The 24,743-nt window shown below is 40.7% G+C and overlaps 1 protein-coding gene across 4 annotated transcripts in view; it reads left to right on the top strand.

Moving 5' to 3' along the window:
• Positions 1–24,743, top strand: part of otud7b (OTU deubiquitinase 7B) — a 41,200-nt gene that overhangs the window by 5,100 nt on the left and 11,357 nt on the right. For 2 of the 4 annotated variants that reach the window (XM_028581621.1, XM_028581622.1), the window contains exons 2-4: positions 20,425–20,634; positions 24,068–24,238; positions 24,444–24,674. In XM_028581621.1, coding sequence (XP_028437422.1) covers positions 20,550–20,634; positions 24,068–24,238; positions 24,444–24,674 — 487 coding nt within the window. In that variant the 5' untranslated portion in view covers positions 20,425–20,549. The remainder of the gene's footprint in view (positions 1–20,424; positions 20,635–24,067; positions 24,239–24,443; positions 24,675–24,743) is intronic. The other 2 variants (XM_028581623.1, XM_028581624.1) reach the window with 1 other exon arrangement.

Consider the following 24,743-nt stretch of genomic DNA (forward strand, 5'->3'; position numbering starts at 1 on the left):
ATTAGCGAGCGGCTAACAGAATTAGGGCTACCGCTGGCTGATAATACTGGTTAGCTGATTGGATAAACCATCGGTCTATCACCACCTAACCCACCTCAAAACCAACGCTGATTGGCCCGGTCGTTTGGCTAACGGCTCCAAATCTTCTCTGCCTCAAGATGCCAGACTGATCTGCGAATGGAAAACTGGAGCTCGCGAGATCAGGACGGTCTCACGAGGCTAGGTAACGTTAAAGGTCCCATGAAATGGACTCTTTGGATGCTTTTATATAGACCTTAGTGGTCCCCTAATACTGTATCTGAAGTCTCTTTTATATAGACCTTAGTGGTCCCCTAATACTGTATCTGAAGTCTCTTTTATATAGACTTTAGTGGTCCCCTAATACTGTATCTGAAGTCTCTTTTATATAGACCTTAGTGGTCCCCTAATACTGTATCTGAAGTCTCTTTTATATAGACCTTAGTGGTCCCCTAATACTGTATCTGAAGTCTCTTTCCCGAAATTCAGCCTTGGTGCAGAATTACAGCCACTAGAGCCAGTCCCACAATTAGCTTTCTTTAGGATGTGCCATTTCTGTGTCTGTAGCTATTGAGGAGGAGAGAAGGGGGGGGGTTATCCTTGGAGACGCTGAACTGAGCTGTGTATTTTCAGTGTGAAACACTGCTGCAGGTATTCATGCACGACTGATGACTAATTATAGTTCGCCTCAAACTTTTTATTTGTGAATTTATTTAATTTTTATATTATTTCTTCCCCAAGCTCATAAAATAAATTTAGGTCGCACATAAATTGACAGGGTCGGTCAGAAACCGGAACCAAACAAAATTTTGTATGCCTTGTCTGTTGTGTCTGTCACAGTCCTGCTTGTGACTGCTACATTTGCTTTTTCTCACTGCTATTTCTCAGCTTTACCGTATAGTATAGTGACTGAACATTTGTTCCCTTATTTTCAAAATACTTTTGCCTTTTTGATCAATGCGCCTGCAGTAGGGGTGTGTGATTGGCCTTAAAATAATGTTCCAATATTACATGGTAGTTCTGAGATCATGATATTTTTGATGATATGATAAAATCCTGAAAAATTTGAAAGTCTTGTTGGTTGTTTGGACTTTTAAAAAACAGTTGCACACTCTTGACTTTAGTTCTGGCTGTCTTTGTACTCAAATTTGTGAAATATGGTGAAATAAGTTTGTTGTATTGCTCACATTTGCCAATATCTTCTTCTTAGATTGCTTAGGCTACATGTTACTATGGCGTGTTATAGGCCTAACTTTTTATATCTAAACCCCTTCCACACGTTATGTCACTATCTTTTTTTGGTAGCAATGTTAGTCATAAAGTAAACAACTTGCTGTGTCACTGATATCATGATATGATACATTTCTATCACAAGACATGAAACCAATATTATCATGAATGATACAATATGGCACACTCCTATCCTGCAGATGATTTGCCCTGGTGCCTTAAAAAATTCATATACCAATGTGCTCTTTGCAAAACATCTCGTATAGCTGACAAATTAATTTAATCCAATCTAATATGACCCAACTTTGTAATTTCAGAGTCTGAATACGTCTTTAGAAAACAACTGATAGATGGTGTATTTGAAAACCAACAGGAGGATCCACAGGAGGGTTACATTTGCATTTATTGGTACTTGTCAAAGTGTCTGATGGAGTCGATTAATTCTCCAGCTACGCTAAAGTATGTCAACATTTCTTTAGTGGGTAATGTTTATTTAAAAGCATTATAGCAGGTGAATAATACGATTTAGATGCCACTTTAGCCTGTGGACAAAAGTGTTTCCTGTGCAGACGAGAAGCCATCAGTCCCCGCTCTGCCCTGTTGATCCAGGACAGTGGGCGTAATCCCACACACAGCCCTGATGAGAAGCCTGTCACCCATGATGACATCACACAGGGAGTGACGTGAATTGCCCTGCTGTGTACGGGGACTGAACTTGCACGTGGTGATTCACATGAGCATTAGTGCTGCTCGCCTGCAGAGGCTGGTGTTTGTTTAGCCACTGGCTTTAGATCTAGACTAGCTTGGTTGGCTTCCCATTCAGGCTGACTTAGCAGGAGAAGATATTGAACATTTGAATCAGTCTTGAGTAGCTGTAGCTCTATTTTGTGTCTAATACTAAAGGCTTTTCGAAGCTACTATCTCTCTTACAGCTGTCTTCTTTTATTTTGCAGGAGTACAACAAATAGTCAATTCTAAAATGGCACAGTCTAAGGTTCAAGTTTATGTCTTAAAAAATGTCTCACATTCCTTTAGAAATGTCTCACATTCCTCAAGGGTTAATATGCAAATTAAAGCCGTAGTCATCTCTCTTGCCTTCTAAATGTGTAAAAGCTCATTGTTTGTACACTAAGCAAAAAGGATATTTTGGCATCATTGCCAACCCAGAAACATCATTTGTTGCCAGTGTAGGCCTATAGTTAAATCTGAGAATATGTCTGAGAACAACGCGAGAGGTAATTTTTTTCCGCTTTAGGTCTTATATGAGTTTTTCTTTTTTTATATAAATCTGGCTGGAACAACATTAACAAAAAACTAGGGCTGCAACTAACGATTATTTTAATAATGAATTAATCTGTCGATTATTTTTTCGATTAATCTGATCAAAAAAACAAAAGCATTAATTTACATCAAGTCAATACATACTTACATACATACTTGTTTTAGTTAATAGTTGTGTAAAGGTAAGTAACCCAAAGAGCAGATACACACACACACACACACACACACACACACACACACACACACACACACACACACACACACACACACACACACACACACACACACACACACACGTTGAAGCTTATTCATTAAATTATTACCATCATTGTAGTAAGTGCAAGTTAAGTTCATCTATACACCACATTTAAACACAGGTTAAGATGACCAAGTGCTATAAAAGAAAAAAGGCGAGTGAATAATAACGTGTCTTTAGTCTTGCAAACTATACCACCCCTGCTTTACTACTGTTATTAACGAGTTAACGCTAGCTTGTCTTACTTGTGAAGCTGGATAACGAGTAAACACCACAGCAGCACCAGAAGAGCTACTGGAGGGACGGTACGTTCCTCACTTCAGAACGGAACAGAAGTAGGATAGTGTAGTGACTTTACCCTGCTGTTGAACTCCCTCCTCATCAAGGACTCAAACATGTTTACGTTTTAGGTGCTGAATCATCACATGGTGCGCCCGTGCCATGCCATGTCGCTTTTGCTTATCTTGCAATTAACACGTTTTTGATTTATTTAGTGTGAAATGCTCCCACACCTTGGATGACTTGGGTCGTACTGATTTCTCTGCCTCCGCCGTGTGTTTCACAACAACGTTACGGGTCTCTCTGGTCTCTCTCCATATTTCGCTCTGCTCTTTTTTTCTTTTCTTTCGCGCTGTGATGCTCCGCTCTGCGCTCGATTCAATTTTTTTTTTAGCTCTGCGACTGAGTGGCGTAATAGTTGCACGACACAATGAATCGATAATGAAATTCGTTGACAACTTTTTTTAATAATCGAATTGTATCGATTCGTTGTTGCAGCCCTACAAAAAAACTACTCGGATTTATATATTTTTTGTGGTTTTTTTTCTATAAATTGCATTACTAATTATTTGAATACTTAAGTTATTAGAGTTAAAGATGCTGAGGCTTGTTTGTTTTCAAAGTACCTTTGGATAAAAATGCTGCATTACATAAAAACTGCATTTCTTTACAGCGGCTATAGAAATCAATAAAGAGGCTGCCAGGGCTGAATGAGGACTTCTCACCCACAGAGTCTGGAGTTTAGGTCGGCAGCTTTCTGGATTACTGAAACCAACACACATTGTTTATCAAGTAAAACATGTATCCACCTACCTCTACTGCTGCCCTTCAGAGGCAGATTCACACTTTGCTCGAGATGCGCTCTACAGCAGTCACTCTTAATTTGTTTCGGGGTTTTCTTTTTGTTCACATCTTTTTGTTCACATCTCTAAAACAGTAATGCATTGATAGCAGCTTAGCTTCCACTTCCCTCACTCACTGTGAGGATCAAATACTCTTTTCTGCTGTTTCAGGTGTTCACCCCACTGACACTGCACAATGTAATGTGTTCTCTGTGTGGAATGTGGGAATGCCACTTATGGTCCCCTGTAGCCCTCAACAGCAGCCTGCCTCATGCGGCTGTTAATTAGCACTCCTTGACTGGTGAAATTACTGGGCCTGACTGCAGTAACATGCCTCGGGCACAGACCAGGAACCTCTGAGGCCAGCTTGGATGGATAATAAAACCATCACTATAGACAGAAAGGAGGAAAGACTTACGTCATGATATAGATACAATTCTAATCACAATGATTATCACATCATTTTCTTCCTCTCTTCAAAATTGCATAGTAACATGTTAAACTCAAATCTGTCCACTACTCACTTAGGATGTTTTACCAGAATAAAGTCCTATAATAAAAAAAAAGTATATAATAATAATAAAAGACAGATTTGGCCAAATGTTAAAATGTAGTCAATTTGGGTTATAAAACCTGTCAACTGAAATATCTCTTTGAGAATGATTTCACATCTGAAGAGGGGAGATATACTGTATTATATGATCTTACATATAGCTATCTCAAGACTGAATCATAGGGAGTGTAGACGAGAAATCACCAGCTGTTCTCAAATAAGACACATCCTGTTTTTAGAGGAAAATGTGTGGGTAGGTTTTTGTATTTGTTATATTTGTTTAACGGAACATTGTTGCTGTTACTGTATCCATCCATATAAGTAAACCTCTTAAATTTCAATTCTGAACAAGCTTTTTTGTCACTAAAATGTGAGCTTTTCGTTTCAAGCATTGGCGTGCTCTGCAGTATTTTAGCAAACTTGGAGAACTAAGTAAATTCAGAGATCTCTGCTGCATGACATCAGCTCTCAGACACTTTGATAAACACTTGTGCTCAGAAGCTGATACTGCCCATTTCAGCTGGCTGAACTTGGCTGTTATTACTTTGCTCCAGTGAACATCAGTCCACAATAGGCTGAAGGGAAGCACTCTTGACTAGGTTTTGTCTGACCATGTCCCTTTTCCTGAACCAAAATTACACCTTGTCGCCTGAGCAGTGGGCACACTGAACGATAATATAATTATAATAATAATAATAATAATAATAAACCTTATTTATATAGCACTTTTCTTGTTGTAACAATGTTACAAAGAAAATAAAACCAGACATGGCCGATACAATGAGAATAAGGTTAAAGGACATGAGTGCAGATGAAGTAAATCTGCTCAAGTGCCTTGAGTTCAGTCGGCAGAGAGTTCCATATGTGTGGGGGGGGCTCTAATAGCAAAAGCCCGATCACCCTTTGTCACAAACCGTGACCTGGGAGTAACCAGCAGGGCTCCATCCTCCGTGAATCTCAATGGAGTTAATGAGTTTACGTCCTCTTGAACCTCACTTAGGCACATTCTGTATGTAAATGGGTGCCCGCCCTGACTGTCATTGCTGGGTGGGTACTCGGGTGTGATGCTTTTGAGAGAGCGCATGGCATCACCAATGGTATGATTGTCTTGAATTAAAGCATTAGGCGTTCACCAGGGCGTTTATTTCCTGATGGTGTTGGTTGTTGGCTGTTTTTGAACTCTGCACAGTGCAGTGTTTCTATGTTTAAACTGTGATTATGAGCAGATTATTTTTAGACCATCTGAAACAGGAGGTTGCTCTAATTCTAGCAACTCAGAGATTAGGTGGTTATTCTCTGTATGCATTTGTACTGTAGGTATGCTTAGACAGCTGTCATTGCTCTGGTTTAGATGCAAGGATACTCAGAGCTAGCGGTCTAGTATCTAATGGGCATAAAGGGGCTATGTCCTCATGAACAATAGTAATAATATACTCAAACCACTGTGAAATGTCTTTTTTTTTCTTCTTCTTCTTATTCCTTGTGTTGCATTTTTAAAGTTGCAGTAGCTCAGTCAAGTAAGTCAGTTCAAAGATACTACAATCTGTGGTTAACACATTTTTTGGTTCTATACACTCCAAACAATAAAACCAAGGTCAAATTCACGATCTGTAAGTAGATCTTGTTTTCCTCAACTTATTTTGCCTTGAGCTCTCATGGAGAAAAAGGCTGGTTGCTGAGTTGGATCAGGTTTGGATGTTTCTGAGCCAGCAAGCAGAACAGGGAGGCCGAGGGAGGGAAGTTAGACTTGGCAAATTTTTGTGTGATGACTGGACAGCTTTTTGACTGGACCAGCTCGAGTGGCATGGCCTCCGAGAGGGCAGGCATGGTGTGGAATCTCTGACATCAGCTGTGTATGCATTCGGACTGGTGTTGTCTTACGCATTACACACACACTCAGACGCCCACAGCTGGTGGTCAAGCCTTCATCAGGGCTGGAATGTACATGCTACTTGTTTCACGCTGCAAAAATGTTATCCATTAGTAGTAGTAATAATATACCGGCTTAAGGAATTTTCTGAAACATGTTTTAGTTTCCATGTAGGGAGGGTAATCTTTTCCTCCTTTTTTTAATTTTGAATTTCCACTTGTTTGTGCTTTGCACTTTTTACAGTGTAGGCTGAGGCGAAAGATCATTTATTGTCCTTATTTGGGAAGAAGATAGCCAGTACTTGCTGCAGCTGCATCAGGGTTCTTTGCTCCAAAAAGACAAAGGCTTTCTTGGATTCACATGAAGAAGCATTTTTTTTTTTTTTTTTTTTTAGCTGACGGACTTGAAATGGTCCACTAGTTATATTTCACATGTCCACAGCAGCTCTGTGGATGTTCTGTGCACTGGGTTGTATTGATGTTTCTCCAATGACCAGCTTACTAGTATATTTCCTTTTGTCCAGGGAAGTGGTCACACTCCAATTTACTGTATAGATTTCTGAGATGTAAACGATTGCAACTGAAAACATCAGCCCCCTCCCTCACTACTGGTCAAGCACATCTGATCAGCTGAGTGAGAGAATTAGTGAGGCAGCAGTTTGCAAACAGAACAGGAATATCTAGCAGCACCAGGCTAACAGAATCGTTATATATTGTGTTGTTTGCTTTTTCTTGTTACTGGAAGGTGAACCCTTGATCTTTCTCCTCTATGATGAACATATTAATTAAAGGTGGTTTAAAAATGAATTTATTTTGACATGGAGAAAGGGGGAAGAGCATTGACTCGCTTTGCTGTGCAAATCTCTCTCGTTGCAGTGGCCTTGTATATGCCCGAGGGGGTATTTCAATGCAATGCTTATTATATGCTTGAGCATCATGCCAGCCCTTGGAAATGAATGTGCCGACGCTACACTGTTCTATATGATGCATTCAGTTGCCCTTGAAGACAACTGATGTTGCAGAAAGTGACAAAATTGGCTGAGATATCTTTTGCTTTTTTCACAGGCGGAGCAATTTTTCTATGCCATAAAAGGTATATTTATATTGTTTTTTTTGTCAACACAATTACATCGTCAGTAAGAAAGCTTTGCCCAACCCTATAGAATTATATTACGCTATACAGAGCAAAGATTTTGCATTGCTATGCTCTGTTGTGCATTTTGTTGTCCAAGGCTGTAGGGTCCACTGATTCTTTTTTAAATCCCTTTTCTATTTTGTGTCAAGAGGGTCTGACGCAGTACATCCTATAGCAACGGTTCATTCTCCTTAGTACATGTGCAGCAGTGCTTTTGTGCTGCTCCGTTCAGCTGAGAGAAACTTTGGTAGAACTGGGTAAAAGGTTTGGCTTCTCTTTCTCTCCTCTTTTTGCTGCAATTACACTAAATCAGGCATTGCAGCGAAAAACGGCATTTGAATGTGGGTTGAGCGTTTAGGCTGTGGCGGCAGGAACCGCAGGGGATGCCAAAAGCTGGGATTAGGGCTGGGCGATAAATCAATTTTATTGATTAACTCAAATGTGTAGTTAACGTTGATTTGTTTAAATGAAAATTGATTTTCTCCTTAACATCCGCCGACGCTCCCCTCTGGGCTCCCGTAGCTCCGAACGGGCTCAGCCCTCCCCCCGCGCGTTTGCCATAGAGATACACAAACAACATGGCAGCGACAGGGACTAACAATTATTTTATTTATTTATATATATATATATATATATATATATAAAAACTAGTCGTTTCATTACTTACTTATCCGTAATCTCCGCCGAAATGACCGGCAGCTCGCGGTGCTCTGTCCCCGGCTGAGAGTCACCTATTCTCGGATAACTGAACCACAAACTACCGCTGACCTGAAGGAGCACCATGCGGGGTACCAGAGGCGGTGTTGAGGAACTCTGTTGCAGTTCAACACATCTACTAAATGCTGCTGATACGACCGAGCTGTGACGGAGGTCTGTAGTGGCTTAAACAACTAGCAATCACCGTTCTGTAGCACGGAGCTCCTCTCTGACGTTTGTTTTTACCGCTAGTTACTACGAAGGAGCTTGCTGCAAGTATGCTACATTCAACAGACCATGGGATGTTAATTTACGTTACTCAGCAACTGGTGAAAATAGGGGCAAGGTTGTGTAATAAAGTTAAAATGGTTTGAACTTTTAGCGAGGAACAAGAAGGGAATTACCTGTATGTGTGAAAACAGCTTTATCTCACGCATCCGTTTTGTTGTTGTTGAGTATATAGCCCCGTGTGTGTGTGTGTGTGTGTGTGTGTGTGTGTGTGTGTGTGTGTGTGTGTGTGTGTGTGTGTGTGTGTGTGTGTGTGTGTGTGTGTGTGTGTGTGTGTGTGTGTGTGTGTGTGTGTGTGTATCGAGTCGAAACTAAATAAAGTTAAAACTTGTTTTGAACAATTTCTTTGTCATCTGCAGATTGCTTTTAAGGGGGAGAAAAAAATCTATTTAAATCTTACATCGGATTTGTTTTTTGAAAAAATAGGGGATTTTATTTTTAGGCCATATCGCCCAGCCCTGGTACCGTGACTTTCTCACTCGCTTTACCACGCACACACACACACACACACACACACACACACACACACACACACACACACACACACACACACACACTGGCTCTGCAATTCTGTTAAACAGATACGCTAGAATCACCAGCGCACACATATAAGTCCTCACAACAGCGTAGGCCATTTACGTAGGCTGCGTAGAGCCTACATACAACCATATATCAGCCATTAGCCAGGCAACGATCAGCCTCATTCCCAGCTGTAGCTCTTAATGTTATGTAATGAGTGTAGGCTGACTGGGCTCAGTCAGTAACCAGATTACAGCACTCCACAGATAAAGACAGCTAAAGGACAGCCATCCCACCACACCTTTTGTTTTTCTTCCTCTTCTGTTTTTTGTTTTTCTTCAGCATGTGTCACTGAGAAAGCGAACAAGGAGGCATTTGTTTTTATGCATGTGTCTGTGGTTTTAAAGACAATAAGCTATGCCTATTGCAGACATTTAGAGCACTTATGACTGACAACATAAGGCTAATTGAGACGTAAGTGCTGTGCATCAATCTTGTGGAGATTTAAGTCTCCAAATGTCCCTCATTAGACGTATAGCCCGACTGAAACTGGATTTTTTTTATATTTAGGAGTTAAAAAAATCTTATAATATAACAAATCTTGATAGGGATCCCTTAGATTCATTTTTCAAAGAACTGTGACCAATATTGATACTAAGCAGGACATTTTATAGTTGAAAAATCAACTTGTCAGTGCTCTGTAGTTAACAAACTATAGAGACACTGTTTTTGTATAAACCTACTTTGGCACATCTGTACTGCAATTTCTTGTTACTTATTTGCTGACATTCACACTGATAGGATATATCTGCAATAAGCTTATATACGTACTGTACCTGTCGATATATTGAGCTCTAGCTCTAGCTGTTAGCACTCATTGTTCTGCCCAAAGGTTTTGCTTTCTAACCCACCATCACTTTAGACCGGAGATGGAGCACTGGGGCCACACTTATCACTCCTGCCACACCAACCACATTGCCCTCCCCTGTTTGCTTACTTTACACCCTTTATCTCATTACTCATATGGTTTTGCGGGGGTGTGTTACATTTGTTGAGATCACAGGAAAGTTTTTTTGTGATTTAACTAAAATAGAGTTGACACATTCATAGACAAGGTCATACATCATTCCCGGACCATTAGAGGGAAACTCAGTCAGCCTTATGTGAAGTCTCACCACAAACTGTGCTGATAATAAAATAATTGTCAGGCTCTGGGTCATAGTGTTAACTGTCTATTCAGGTGTAGTGCACCCCTTTTGTTCTTTGACCTCAGCTCCTTTCCCTCTTAATTGTAAAGCAAAGCTCACGCTTCACACGATGAATTGTAAACTTAGTGAGCTGAACATGAAGTGGTAAATCTTGTAAACACGTACATGACCCTGTTTCCCTAGTTCATGGAGACCTATTGTAGGTAAACCTAGCTTAGTTTAATCACCATGTGGAGAAGCCGCTTCTGTAAAAGGCACAACCAGTATTCCACATGCAAATATAAGGGTCCTCCTCTTTTACCAAAATTCAAAACAGAAGATTTGAAAACTTTGACTCCTAAATTCACTGACATACAGGCAATTGAATAACACAATTGTTTGTCTGTGCACTAAACTAAATCTCAATGGTTTACATCTGTAATGCCTTTAAATACAGGAGCAAAAAGAGCAGTATTCTTAAAGGTCCCATGACATGGTGCTCTTTGGATGCTTTTATATAGGCCTTAGTGGTCCCCTAATACTGTATCTGAAGTCTCTTTCCCGAAATTCAGAATTACAGCCACAAGAGCCAGTCCCACAATGAACTTTCCTTAGGATGTGCCATTTCTGTGTCTGTAGCTATTGAGGAGGAGGGGGGGGCAAGGTGGAGGGTGGGGGTGTGGCCTAATAAAGTGAAATTGTCATGCCATGGGACCTTTAAAATGCCTAGGTCCCTTCTATAGCTCAGACTCTTCAAAGTCACAGTAAAGACGGACGTTAGAGCATCTTGCTTCTGTATTGTGACATATTTCTGAGTGAATCGAAATATATCGGCAGATATCCAAAAATCCAAAAGGACTGGGGCTTTGCAAATACAGCACAATACAGAGCGGTAGAGACATCCAGAGCTCAGAAGCTGCAGGACTGTTGGCCTCCACCCGCACCTCCTGAAATGAATGAATTAGACCTCAACAGTCTTTGGATTTTAGCTGGCAAAGCCTTTGTTTTTTCCAAGCACACACCTCCTTCTAAGATATTTTTTAGCTGAACACTTTTAAAAGAGTGAAATACTGACAGCCTGACTACAACATCAAACGTTGTAACATTCTACAACTTGATGCATCTAAATTTTATTTTATGTGTTGCCATAGCAAGGAGTTTGACTGACAGCCAGTCATCCAATCAGGACAATCGCATACCGGGAAGCATTTTGAGTCCAATCGTGATTCACAGTTTGTGCTGCTGCCGCTGCATAGCATACTTAATAGTTAGACAGAAACATGACCACATTACATTTTTTATTATTTTATATTTAACAGCTAACGTTGAATTTATAAACACACGCAAGTCATCTGAGTCATCATGCCTCAAGTCAAGTCTCGAGTCATTTTTTATCAAGTCGCAATTCATCCAAATGGTGACTCAAGTCGACATCTCTGGCTAGCACCTTCACATTTGATTGGATAAATGAATGTAACTGCCCCCCGCGTTCAATATAAATCATCAAAAATATTTTCACGTTTTTCAGGAAGAGAAAAAGAAATATATATATATAATATATATATAATATATATGTGTGCGCTGGTGATTCTATAATATATATATATATATATATATATATATATATATATATATATACTAGATAATGTTTTTTACACACATTTAGCATAATAAGAGATGAATGAATAATAAATCCAGGGACACAGGATTAGAACTTTTCATTTCACTGTGTTTTAAGAGCAGCTAATCAATATTTGTATCGTAATAATGTGAAAGAAGTCGCGAGTAGTGATGAATCTATAGAGAATTATCCCCTGAATCCGCAGCTTTGCTCGGTTTTACGGAGCTTTACAGCGCGTCTCATCATTGTTTAGCTGTCAGCTGCAACTTTACTGTTTTAGTTCACTCTCTGCTCTCATAGGGTCGTTTAAAGCGTAGAGGTTCTAAAAACCCACTGTACACTAGCTGCTCAGCACCACACAGCAGACAGACAAAATCAGCCACTAGCTGGGGAACATAATGGATCATTTAGCAGCTAAACAACCAGATAATTTCCCACAGGACTTGGTGGAAATAAAAACAATGCAACAAGATATGGACACAAAAAAATGAATGGTAATGTTGTTTAGTAACTGCTGGATGTGTAAATAAACAACTGTTTGCTAAATCAACTTAAAAGGAGATGTTGCGTTAACAACTTGTTTCCGCTGCTCCCAAGAGTCCCAAACAAATTGCGTAGCGGATCTTAAAATTAGAAAATGTCTATGCTCCTCTTTAACATTTTAACATTTTTCATAATTTAGGTCATGCCCTATTGATATTTATAGCATGGGTAAACCTAGACCATAAAGCATGACAAAGCATTTAGAGCACTGACCACTTTTGCACATGAAGGCCTAATCTTTCTGTCGTGCCGTTTGTGTGTTGTACGTGTTATTGTTTGTTTCTCTCCTTATGTTCCTTATCTCGGTTTGCTGTGAACAGTGGGTAAAGGCCGCACCCCAGGCTGATAACACATTGAACCAACACTACTAAATCCTGTCTGGACTTTATAACAACAAAGACAATGCCGACAACAACAACAACAAACAAGACAAGGAATGCAGTTTAAATTAATCACAATAATAACCTTAAATTAAGTGTTAATAGAAGAATTTTATTGGAGTGGTAATGACAACAGAGTAACTTCCTTTTGTGCCTTTTTCTTGTGGCTTTCATGTAGCCCCGTGATTATTTTACACATCTCGTCTTTTCACTGACTTGTGTCTTTATCTTTAGGAGGTAATTGCATTTTTGGCTGAGTCATATACTGTAGTTTGCGCTTGTCTTTTCTGTCTTGCTAGAGAGTCGGGCTTGTTGAACTCCCCATGGTAGAGGATGATGCCTTCAACCAGTTCAGCTGCTCATTTGGTCAACAGTAGAAGACATTTGTACTCTGTACCTGGTGTGGATGTAGGTAACATCTCAAATGCGAGGGCTTGCATTCCATAAGAAGAGTATAACAATGTTTCCTTCATAAATGATCAAAGGGCCAGCAAAACAAACTTGTGTCCCCAGTCCCAGCAGTAAATGTAACCCTCTCAGCCCACCGAGGGCTGACGCAGTGGGCTGTGGTGACCTCTCTGTCTCCCTCAGTGATCCAGGCCATTCTCCCAGCCTTCAGCTCAGCACCCACGTGTTGTCAGCAGCTCCTGTTACGTAAGCCCTCCTGCCAGACAAAAGCTCAGCCATCCCAGACACAAATCACTGACTGCCCCGTGTTGGCAGCAGCACTGTTAATGTTAGCCAGTAATCCACACAGGGTCTTTCTTTTATGAATTTTTTTTTTGTGTGCATGTTGCCAATTTTAGAATTTGTGCCACCAAATAAAAAAAATCCCATTTTGACGGCATGAAATGTAATTTATATTTTATTTGTGTGAACCCCACGTGTCATTGCTGTTAGGCTGCCTTGCCATTAGAGGTGGACACTGGCTTCACTGTAATACCCACCCCCTTTTTTAGAAAAAGCAATTAATACATTTTAGCTTTGGTGAAGGTTCACAATACACACCCTAGTTTGCATTTGATAAACTTGTAGCCTTCCACACCTTTACTGTTGTTTGATGTCATAAACTGGTTTTCTGTTCTGTCTTAATGCCTTCACATTGTGAAACATCCATCATTGTGTAAGTCTGTCTAAAAAATAATAACTATAACCAAGGCACTTAGCAACACCCTTCCTTAATAATGCTTGACTCATGTAGGCTAATCAGATTTGCTAATATACTCTCACAGGGCTCCGGAATGGATCAAAAATCTGTCAAGAGCGACAAAAAACATTTTCATTGGTCGCACCGGTGCGTCTTGCAGGGCTGTCTCTGTGTGTGTGGATGTGCAGCGTTGGGTTCAGAGAGGAGGCGGGAGCGCTGCCATGTGCCCGACGGACAGCTCCACGAGTGATTAGAAAACAGCAGAGGTGCAGAATCTTTATTGACCGAAGCAGAAAATGCGCAAATAGCCAAGCTACTGCTCGCCCTGAGAATTGATACATCACGGCGTTTCGCGGTGCTTCAGCCCCCCTGTCCATTGCCCGGCTTGATCTGTTCTGTGCGACGCGCTGGGGCTCGGTCAAAAATAGACTATGGCTTGTACGGAGCAGAGCGGAGGAAACTTCAAAAACGCTGGTGGCAGAAATAAGACCTGTAAGAAATTTAAGTAGTTATTATTCAGATATGAATAATATATTATTTAGTAAGCATCTATAGTGCCCTAACTATGGAATCTGTGTCATTATTGATATTTCCCTTTTTTCTCATGATCATTCTCTCGGTTTTTAAAGCCATATTTTCCTGTTGATGTTTACATTAAAACGGTTGTGGGCGCCTGAAGAGATCACCACTATCTCTAAAAGTGGTTAGACAAGGGACACTGCAACGTGTCCTGTTAGAAACACAAGAGAATGCAACCGAAGTTTTGAACGCTTTCTTTATCACTGTTACCCAGTTGGCACACACTTTCAGTTGAACTTAAGACGTGGTTCTGTAAGGGATCATTATTAAATAATTATCTAACCTGCAGCATTTGTACATATTGGCTATAACAAGCACAAATATGGTAATAACGTGAGATATTATAATCTAATAACGCTTAAAATGTATTATTGCAGCTCCAACATGCTTGGTGAAAACCTGAAAAAAGTTAAGCGCACCAGTGCAACCAATGTTAAAAGGTAGACTGGAACCCTGTCTCAAATCTGATCCAATAAATTAATACATAAATACAAATAAATTACATGTCCTTTCCACAGTGCATTCAGATTGATTTAAATTTTTTATGATGATGTGGTGGAACACCAGAGGCCTTGTGGGACACAATCGGGCCATTTGCAAAAACAATCTTGTTATTTTTTTTTCTTTTTTTGAAGAGCCATGTGATCTTATATCAAATGCATCAGAGTGGGTTCACAGGAATGGCTGATGTTACAGGCACAGAGTGACAACAGTCAGCCTTTTGTTGGTCTGTGTTGGTACATTCTGTCCACAGCCCTTCACTTTTATCACCCTTTCACAGTACCTTGTGTTGTCAGTGCCAGTATGTGTAGTCAATAGGCCAAATAACGTAGCGTTTCTCAGAATAATCAAACCAGTAAATTAGCATTATGGGATGCTATTAAGTAAACAAACAAGACACATACACACTTAGCGACCTGAGGTCCAAGCAGAGGCTGGATTCTGCTAAAGCCATTGGACCAATAATCATTTATATAATTCGTACTGCACTGATTTTCCAGCATTGCTATTGGAGGGTTATTTACAAACTATACATGTTGGGACGTTCACATTTATTTGACATTTTCTTTTAATTAATTTTAAAAGATTCCTGTATTGGAAGTGGTATTTTTTTCTATATCCCAGTTGGATCAGCAGAAGTATAATACTATACAGTAATTCCTCTTATATAGGAGAAGCATGTGTGATTGAGGTCTACTGCGTCACACAAGCCTCTCGCATTGAACTCATTCATGTGAGACTGATGTCACAAGTTAATGCCTCGTTATAGAGCCCCGAGTGTGCAACTGAGTTTCTTTCTTGTCAATGTTAAACCCAACTACATAGAATTTCTTTACACAATGACTAAAAAAGGTTAGTTACAGTTTTACTTCTGCAGCCATGCTCTCTGCTCTTGTTCTTACTCTCTGTACTCCCTTTCTTTCTATCTTGTTTCCCTTAAATGGTAGGGTTAGAGGGTTGTGCGATAGAGAGCCACCATCGTGATGTGTGTCTCTCTACATGTTTTCAGTTATTTCACACTTTTTTGTTCAGTACATAATTCCATATGTGTTCATTCATAGTTTTGATGCCTTCAGTGAGAATCTACAATGTAAATAGTCATGAAAATAAAGAAACACATTGAATGAGAAGGTGTGTCCAAACTTTTGGCCTGTACTGTATATAACTAAAGGCAAACTGAGCACATTTGTTATTTCAGAAGAGTGTATCAAACTGGTAGCCCTTCGTATGACTCCGTACCCATGAAGTAGCTCTCAGTTTCTAAAAGGTTGGTGACCCCTGCTCTACCTTCTGGAACGCTATCACACTTTCCTTTCTCCCCTCATTGGACTAAGTTTGTCGACACTACTCTGTGCGTGCATCAATAAGTAAGTCTGAGGTCCTGTAGGTACGGGACGATGTTATGCAGGATTTATGAATGTACGTTAGCAACAGGCTAATTCACGAGGGTGCTATTTTATGTGTGAGCTAATATTGCGCATCTGTTCATGTGCGCTGCAAGAGTTATGTTTCTGTTTATTGAATGCGTTATTCAGTGCAAACATAACCGTGAATGTAGTTTAAACTCAGTAATGATGGTATGTTGGGTTATTACTGTCGCTCTGTTGAAGGCAAACGTCCCACTGTACTGTCGTTACGCAAATCACGGACATCTGATTGACTTTACTGCACCGTACTTAAGTGAAAGTAGGTCAAGTTGTAAAACCTACCAGCAGGGCACCATTTACAGAGGGCATTGAAATGTATCTCTAATCGTTTCTATGTTAACTCTTGGCCCATAGTAGTAGAAAAAAATATTTATGTAAAGCTACCGCTGCGCTAAGCTACCCCCACAACGATATCATCGTCCATCACGATGTTTTACTGTAACCATCGTCAACTGCCAATTTAGGGGACATCGCCCAACCCTAGTTAGATGTTTAAATGTCAGTAACCTTAAATTCCCACCCCTAATATTAATAATCCCCAATCCCATATGTCTACCAACGGCAGGTGGCAACCAAACTGCGTTCAACCCAGGTCAGGATGAGTGTTGACCCTTTAAGAACACCCTCCAATGCAACAATATCTCTGTAAAAAAAAAAAAGAAGACGTTTTCACACCTGTAGTTCGTTTGCTTTGGTCCGAATCGGTTGGTGAGTTAGTAAACTTGGAGCAATTTGCCCTCGGTCTGTTTGGTTTGGTTTCACACCTGGAAAAATCCAAGCGTACCAAAATGCATCATTACAAATCAGGCAAGAACGTCCTTATTGGTCGGATATGTCTGGGGGCGGGAGCAAGAAAGTAAATACTGGAAGAAGATCCTGTGTTCTGGTCTAGTGGTCAAACCAGCTCATTTCATTAAAATGATCAGACATTGTTTCGCAAGAGACTTTTCTACATCTGCTCTGGTCACCGAGACTTTACTACATCTGCTCTGGTCACCGAGACTTTACTACATCTGCTCTGGTCACCGAGACTTTACTACATCTGCTCTGGTCACCGAGACTTTACTACATCTGCTCTGGTCACCGAGACTTTACTACATCTGCTCTGGTCACCGAGACTTTACTACATCTGCTCTGGTCACCGAGACTTTACTACATCTGCTCTGGTCACCGAGACTTTACTACATCTGCTCTGGTCACCGAGACTTTACTACATCTGCTCTGGTCACCGAGACTTTACTACATCTGCTCTGCCGGCGTCTGTCTCCAATTTTAACGGCAGCTGGTGTGACCACGGAGATACGAGTGACAGACGGCAAGCTTGACTGCAGTCTATTTCTGTGATAGAAACACTGCAAACTGCTACAGTTTGCTGCTCTGCTGCATCGCAGATTGCTCTTACACACCTCACTACAGGAGACATTAGCTCAGACTTGCGGAGTACATATAGTTGGTGCGATTTGAGTACGGATCACGTTCTGACCACAAACAAACCGCTCCAGAGTTCTTGAAAGCGTACCGAGACCACCTCTTCAAGCAGGTCTCGGTACGCTTGTTCTGTCCGCTTTTGGTGCGCACCAGAGTTCGATTGCCGCGTTCTCACCTGCCCAAACGAACTGCACCAGTGGGGCAAACAAACTTTAGTTTGATTTAACTGAACTATAAGCTGTCGGTGTGAAACCTAATTTCTTTAAATAAGACTACTGCACTGTTGTTCATTGGTAGGCTCTAGCAAAAGAAAAGCAGGTCAGTCCGATACAAAAGTTGATCCTGGCTCAGCTTTAGCTTAATCAAAAATATGCACTTATTAGACCTGATACATTTTATGGTGTGCCACTTTAAATAGCATCATGCCAATTATACTGTTAACTGAGTATGAGGAGAAAATGATTGCTGCTTTGACAAAGTTCTCCCTTAAATTGTAAAATCCTGCCTCAGAGGGGTACATCATCTTTTTCTTTTCTTTTTTTGAGTCCAATAACAAACTGGACTTGCTGGACTGGTTCGTATTACATCTTCTTCTGGTACCTATAGCAACACGCTCACTCCAACACAGCGTGTTTTGATGCAGTGCTATTATCGGTCAGAACACGGTCTAACCCACACCTCTTTGTTATTCTGAATGGGGTCAAAGTCTGTTTTAATACCCTGTGGTTTTGAATGGTTAACTGACCACAGTCTTGCATCTCTAAGTTGTTGTGTTTGTGATCAGTAGACCTGAATATCTGCAGGAGACTTCTGAATGCCTGACTTTGCCGAGAATGCTCTAGAAATACTCTGCAGGCTGAGAAAGGCCTTTTGTACTGAAGTCTTTTCCTCCCCTGCGTGCCTTTGTGGCTTTTACTGTAATAACGATGGAGAAACTGAGGGAGGAAGGGAGAGCGTGAAGCGAGAGAAGGATGGAGAGGTGTAAGAAGAGTAAACTCGTGACTCATCAGGCGCAGTGGAGAGGGTTCACTGAGTCAGAGATGAGGCGGGAACATTGGGTGGTGGATGAGCCATGGGACGGATGGGAATAGATGACTGTAGGTAGATTAAAAAAAACAAGTCAGACAAATTTGTATCGGGCAGTTTATGAACTTCAAGGCAGCATAATGATTGGATCGTTTTACAATTGTGCACAGCAATTTTGTTATTGTAATGCCCGGAGAACATTGCCATTGTTCCTGCACCAACTTCATGTTGGGTGCTTTATTTAAAAAGGAAAGCACAATATAGCCTATTCTTCTACAAAACTAATAGTAGTGATTAATAATGACGGAACAACGTGAAAGATTTAATTAGCTTTTTGACAGGCATTAGAAGTTTATCATATACCAGAGGTTTATATCACTCTAAAATTATACTAACCCAGCAAAGTGCTGTGGAAGGACACACGTTACAGGACAAAGCTTGTACAGTAACTGTCTGGATGTGGTTCAAAGCACTGCTTAAAAAGTGCATGTACATTCAGAATACCTTTCCTATTCAAATAAGGCTTTTAGCTTTAGCTTGGCCTTAAAAAGCATATCTTTTAGTCAGAGCTACTTTGCTTCATGCCTTTTGTCTGGCCGTGAATCGATTGCCCTCTACACTCTTTGTGTCAACGGCCTATTGATGCTGACTCTTTTTTTTCCCCTCTCAGTCTTATTAGTTTTTCTGTATCAATTTCCCAACTGATGTGGTTCTTTTGTATAGCCATTGAAATTTGAAGAGTAAAATTGTGTAATTGATTTTAAAGAGGCCTCTTCAAAGGAGTACTGTTTCCTCATATCATACTGCTCCGACAAATTTGACTTTAAAATGTATTTGACATTCTGGTCCAATTACAGGGAAATATATAATGTTTCTATACTTTTGTCTTAATCTAAAACCATTGTTAATTATGATGGTGTAAATAAAAATCTGAATTTTTGCCAGCACAAAAACAGGCAAATATTGGCATTTGATATTAGTTTCTGATATGATTGATTTGCAGTGAAAACTGACTTTATCTTGGCTGTTTGCTGAACACTTCACTTGCTTTCTCTTACACACGTGTTTCTGCTTAGACCCTTCATGATCTGTTTCTCTGGCAGAAAATAAAATCTTATCTGCTTACATATTCAAAAGGTCATATCTGAAGGCGGTAATCATGCACATTGGTCTCAAGTCCAGATTTAGAAATAGACGTGACTTTAAAGACAGATCCTGACAGCTCTACTGAGTTCATAACAGCTAATTTGAGAAAAGTGTTCACAAAAACAGGATGAAGACTGAAACCACACAGTCAAGTTGCCCACATGACAAACACACGCCTGACAGCAGCTAATCTCCATGTGTTGTCATTTGCCTTTTATTGGGTTCCACTGCAAACCGTTTGTGAAACCTGTTCACTTTGTGTGCCACAGCTGTTGTCTTGGGTGACGGCAAAAATTGCAAAAATTGGCTTGCATTTGAAAAGGAGTTGAGCAGGGTCATTATATCAGTGTGTGCCTCTCATTCACTGTTGCAAACATTCAAGCTCCAATGCTCCTTTCGTCTCTTGCAAGCTCACTTCTGATGAGTTTATAACGGCATTTTTTAATCGTGTTTTATCGGTCTTCTCTTTTCAGGTGTGGCAGGTAGAGTAGCACAAGGTAGAGGACCGCTTCCCCTCACCCTTGCCCTCGCCTTCAGTCTGCGTTTTATTTATTTTTCTGCCCGGATACAACCCGCAACCTGGTGAATTCATGATCACATGACCGTGGATATGGACGCAGTCCTGTCCGACTTTGTCCGTTCCACTGGAGCTGAACCAGGATTGGCAAGAGATCTGCTAGAGGGTGAGTATTTCTTAGACAGAAAACATTTGTATAATTGTCTCAATCACTGCTATCCTTGTGGAATAATACAGTGGGTCCAACTTCAATAGTTGATGTAAGAGACACATTGTCCTGTGCACATGCTACACAATAAATACTCATAACAATGCATATTTGAAGTGATAAATGGATTAGTCATGAACATCTAAGGCCCTGTCTACACATTTACAGATATTTTTTAAACTCATAAATTGTTCTCCTCCGTTTTTAAAAGAATATTCTGTCCACGCAAACTTTGTTTACAAAATATCTCCGTCCACGGCAGCATGCAAAGACACAACTCCAAACGCCTGCCAGGCCAGTAGGTGGCGATAAAGGCTACATCAACAATACTTGAAATACCAGAGAAGAAGATTCTATTTGTTATATCTTTCTGGTACATGGCCCAAGATGCTATGGTGAAACTGAAATGTGACTCCTATGTGTGGACAAACGACGATGAGTTGCTGCTCAGCTTCAACCTACAATAGCTGTAGTCCGTCATTGTTTCTAGCACATGCTAATTACACAAAGCAACAAGGGGCGAGGTGACATCATCGTTTCCCAAACGCTCTATTTCACATGTCCGCTGGTGTTTGAAAACTATACTTTAAAAGGTGTCTTTTTTTTTTTTTAAATCACTGTTTTAGTGACCTAAAACTTTGTTTGCCAAAGCGTAGATGAAAATATCCGTTTATGTGTAGACAGGGCCTAATCAGGCAAGTTCAATCACTTCAAGCTGTTATGTCTTCACCAACTGTGTTCAATGAAGTTACACTTTGATTTTATCCTTTAATTTAGCCTTTGCTGCTTCCATCCGTTATACCATTAAACTAAGACAAAAAAGGAGAGTTGTAAAGTTGACAGCTGGTGATGTTACGATCAGCAACCAAACTGACTGCTGTCTCAGTCAGTGCTTCTTAGGCTGTTTTGACCTGGTTTTAACATCTGTCCTGAGTGATCGGATCACAAGTGGACAGCTCTAGGTGCTGTGTTTTCACCTGTCTGTAGAATGTGTCTGAAAATGCGTCCTCAGTGACCACTAGTGATCGGATCTCACTTCTCCGCTCTATATGCAAATAAACGTACATAATTTTAGTTTGCATATAGGTTATCTGTGTGTTAATAATGTCTGTTGTTACTTTGACATAGGGCTGCTCGATTATGGAAAAAATAATAATCACTATTATTTTTGGTCAATATTGAAATCACAATTATTTAACATGGTTACTCATTAACCTTTGGATATAATGGATAGTGTCCAGGGTATAATGTCAGTGTCCTTTATCTCACAGAAAGAGTCTTTGGATCGGAATAAAATCTGTTTAACTACTGTCGGTCGGTTCAGCTTTACAGATATCACACATAACGTTACACAGCTAATGAACAGTTCCACAGACATAACACAATTATGTGCATTTCACATCACATTTTCACTCACTATGACCACCACTACTGTCATTACTAAACGTTACGCCAAAATATGAACAATAATGTCGGCGTCAGTGGGCTTTTTTGCTAGCTAACCTTAGGAAAAATCCAGCACATAGACGGTACCTTAGAATAACGTTACATTAAACAGGCGATTTAACGTCCCTGCTCATTTTACATGGAGTTTAACAACAAAACAAAATGCTGAGGGAACATTACTATGTTTTTTATGTTTGTTTTGAGCAGTATGCACCCCCACTAAGCTGGAAAAAGTTTTAAACCGTAAGTGAATACAGTGTGTCAGGGGAATACAACGTCTACTACAGCGGGGAGTCAGAGCCAGAGAGACCGCAGGGTTAGCTAACGTTAGCTGACCAGACAGCGGATTTGGTTTTGCATTTTTTGCTCACCAAACGCTGCTGTGGCTGCCCTCTTTACTCACGCTGAGTTTTTAAATTCCAGCGGATGATATGCACACGACTTGCCTCCCTGACTGTATAGGCTGAGAGAGTTTATGGCTTTGGGGGGCGGATGTGTGCATTTGCATGTCATTCAGAACACAAGACAAAATAAGAGTGTTCTTGCAAAACAGAACATGGCAAAATAATTTTTTTTTTCTCAATTGTACTATTTTGGTGAAGGTTGGGAGCCGAAATTGAAATTCAATTAATTGCACAGCCCTACTTGGACATAAACCAAGTGAAAAATGAAAAAGCGCTGCCCACAGTCTGTCTTTGTGCTGGCCATAGACTGTAGCCTATATAAAAGGTTGCCGACATAAGGAGATCTACTGACGGGCGGCAGAACCTGTGCAGGAGAGACAGAACAGATGTTTTGTGAGTTCAGTTCTCAGTATGTTTGTAGCTTCTACGGAATCTCTGTGGTTTGAAGTTTAGTTTATATTATATCTGCTTTATTTTATGTTTCATGTTCGCTTGGAGTTGAGTTACGTTACTGCTGATGAAGACCCAACATTTCCTGATTTTGCTGTTTCATAATACAAGCATTCAAATACCAAAATAACTGGAGACTTTTATTGTGAAGAACTTATAGGAAATAAAACCGTTTCACAGCCGCTGCTTTGACCACTCATTTCCCCATCAACTCCAGACAGCACTGTGTAGCTCTCGCAATGCGAGACTAATAATTAAAAGAAAGGTGACATAATAGCAGGAAGTTTTGTAGTAATGTCCCACATATTGGTGAATTCGTGAAACTGAAAATAACATTATTTTCAAGGCAGTTGCGCTGCAGAGAGCTCGAGAGATCCGGGTTTATGGGAGCAGGCAGCACGCAGGAACAGAAACACCAACACATCACTAACTGCATATGATAATAACATCCAAATCACAGAATTCACTCTCAGTGGTTTCTGTCATGAGAAATATTGAATGAGTATGTAGTTCAGTTTACAATTGAGTGGATCTTTATTGTGGACACAGAACACATTCTTGTTGTCACTGCTATTAGAATGTGGACACATGCGACTCGTTTTTTGCGATCCGATCTCAATGCGTCCTGAGAGAGTTTTCACCTGTACCTAGAGCTGTCCACTTGTGATCCGATCACTCAGATCGGATCTTACTACCAGATGAAAACGGGGTTTCTGTCTTGTTACTGTTAATTAGGCTATAATACACTAACAGACGGAAGGTATATCTGGAGTCAACAGGGCTCCTGTTGCCTAGCAGCGAACCCAAGTTGCAGATAAGAATATTGGTTAAAAATGCAATGCAATGTAGTGAGCAGCAGCAAGCCAGCGAGCCGAGACATGTTCCAAATTCTGATATTTACCCAAGTGAAGGAATGTGCCAGTGGCCTTTACATAAGATAAGACAGTTTACATAAGATAAGACCGTTTATGGTTGCATTGACTTATGGTAAATATTAAAGCTCATTGAAGATGTGTCATTTGCTCGACATAGAAACAAGATTCAGGATGTCAGGCTGGACCTGGTGACTCTATCCCTCTCTCTGTCTGTAGGCAAGAACTGGGATTTCACTGCTGCCCTCAGTGACTTTGAGCAGCTAAGACAGGTGCATGCTGGGAACCTGACGTATTCAATCGCAGAGGACAGGTCGTATCTGCCACCCGAAAAGGAGATGGCCAGGGTAGGGCGGCCTATACTCCACCGTCAAGATGATGTGGTGCAAGGTGAGGCCACCAGCAATGAGATGTTTGGTAGCTACGCTAGTTTAAAGTGCTGGGCTCAGTAAGTGCTGTTAAATGAGGACATACCACCAATTTGAAGTGCCCGACAGCAGGCCCAGGCAATTATCAGCAATAGCTAATGTAGTTTGTAAAAAAAAAAACACTTACGTACCACCTTTTCTCCACATCCTCTACCATTGTCTTTTAGCAGCTACAGAGAAGCGTCTGTCGAGGGGCATTTCCCACGCCAGTTCAACCATCGTGTCGCTGGCCCGCTCTCATGTCTCAAGCACTGGAGGTAGCAGTAGTGAGCCACTTCTGGACACGCCCCTGTGCACTTTCCAACTACCAGACCTCACTGTGTATCGGGATGACTTCCGTGGCTTCATCGAGAGGGACCTCATTGAGCAGTCGATGATGGTGGCCTTGGAGCATGCAGGTGAGAAGAACTGAACCCCAACCCACATATGAGATGCTAGGATTTGCACGCAGGGCCTGCTGGTTAAAA

Source organism: Perca flavescens, chromosome 6 (genome assembly GCF_004354835.1).
Source record: "Perca flavescens isolate YP-PL-M2 chromosome 6, PFLA_1.0, whole genome shotgun sequence".
Classification (NCBI taxonomy): domain Eukaryota; kingdom Metazoa; phylum Chordata; class Actinopteri; order Perciformes; family Percidae; genus Perca; species Perca flavescens.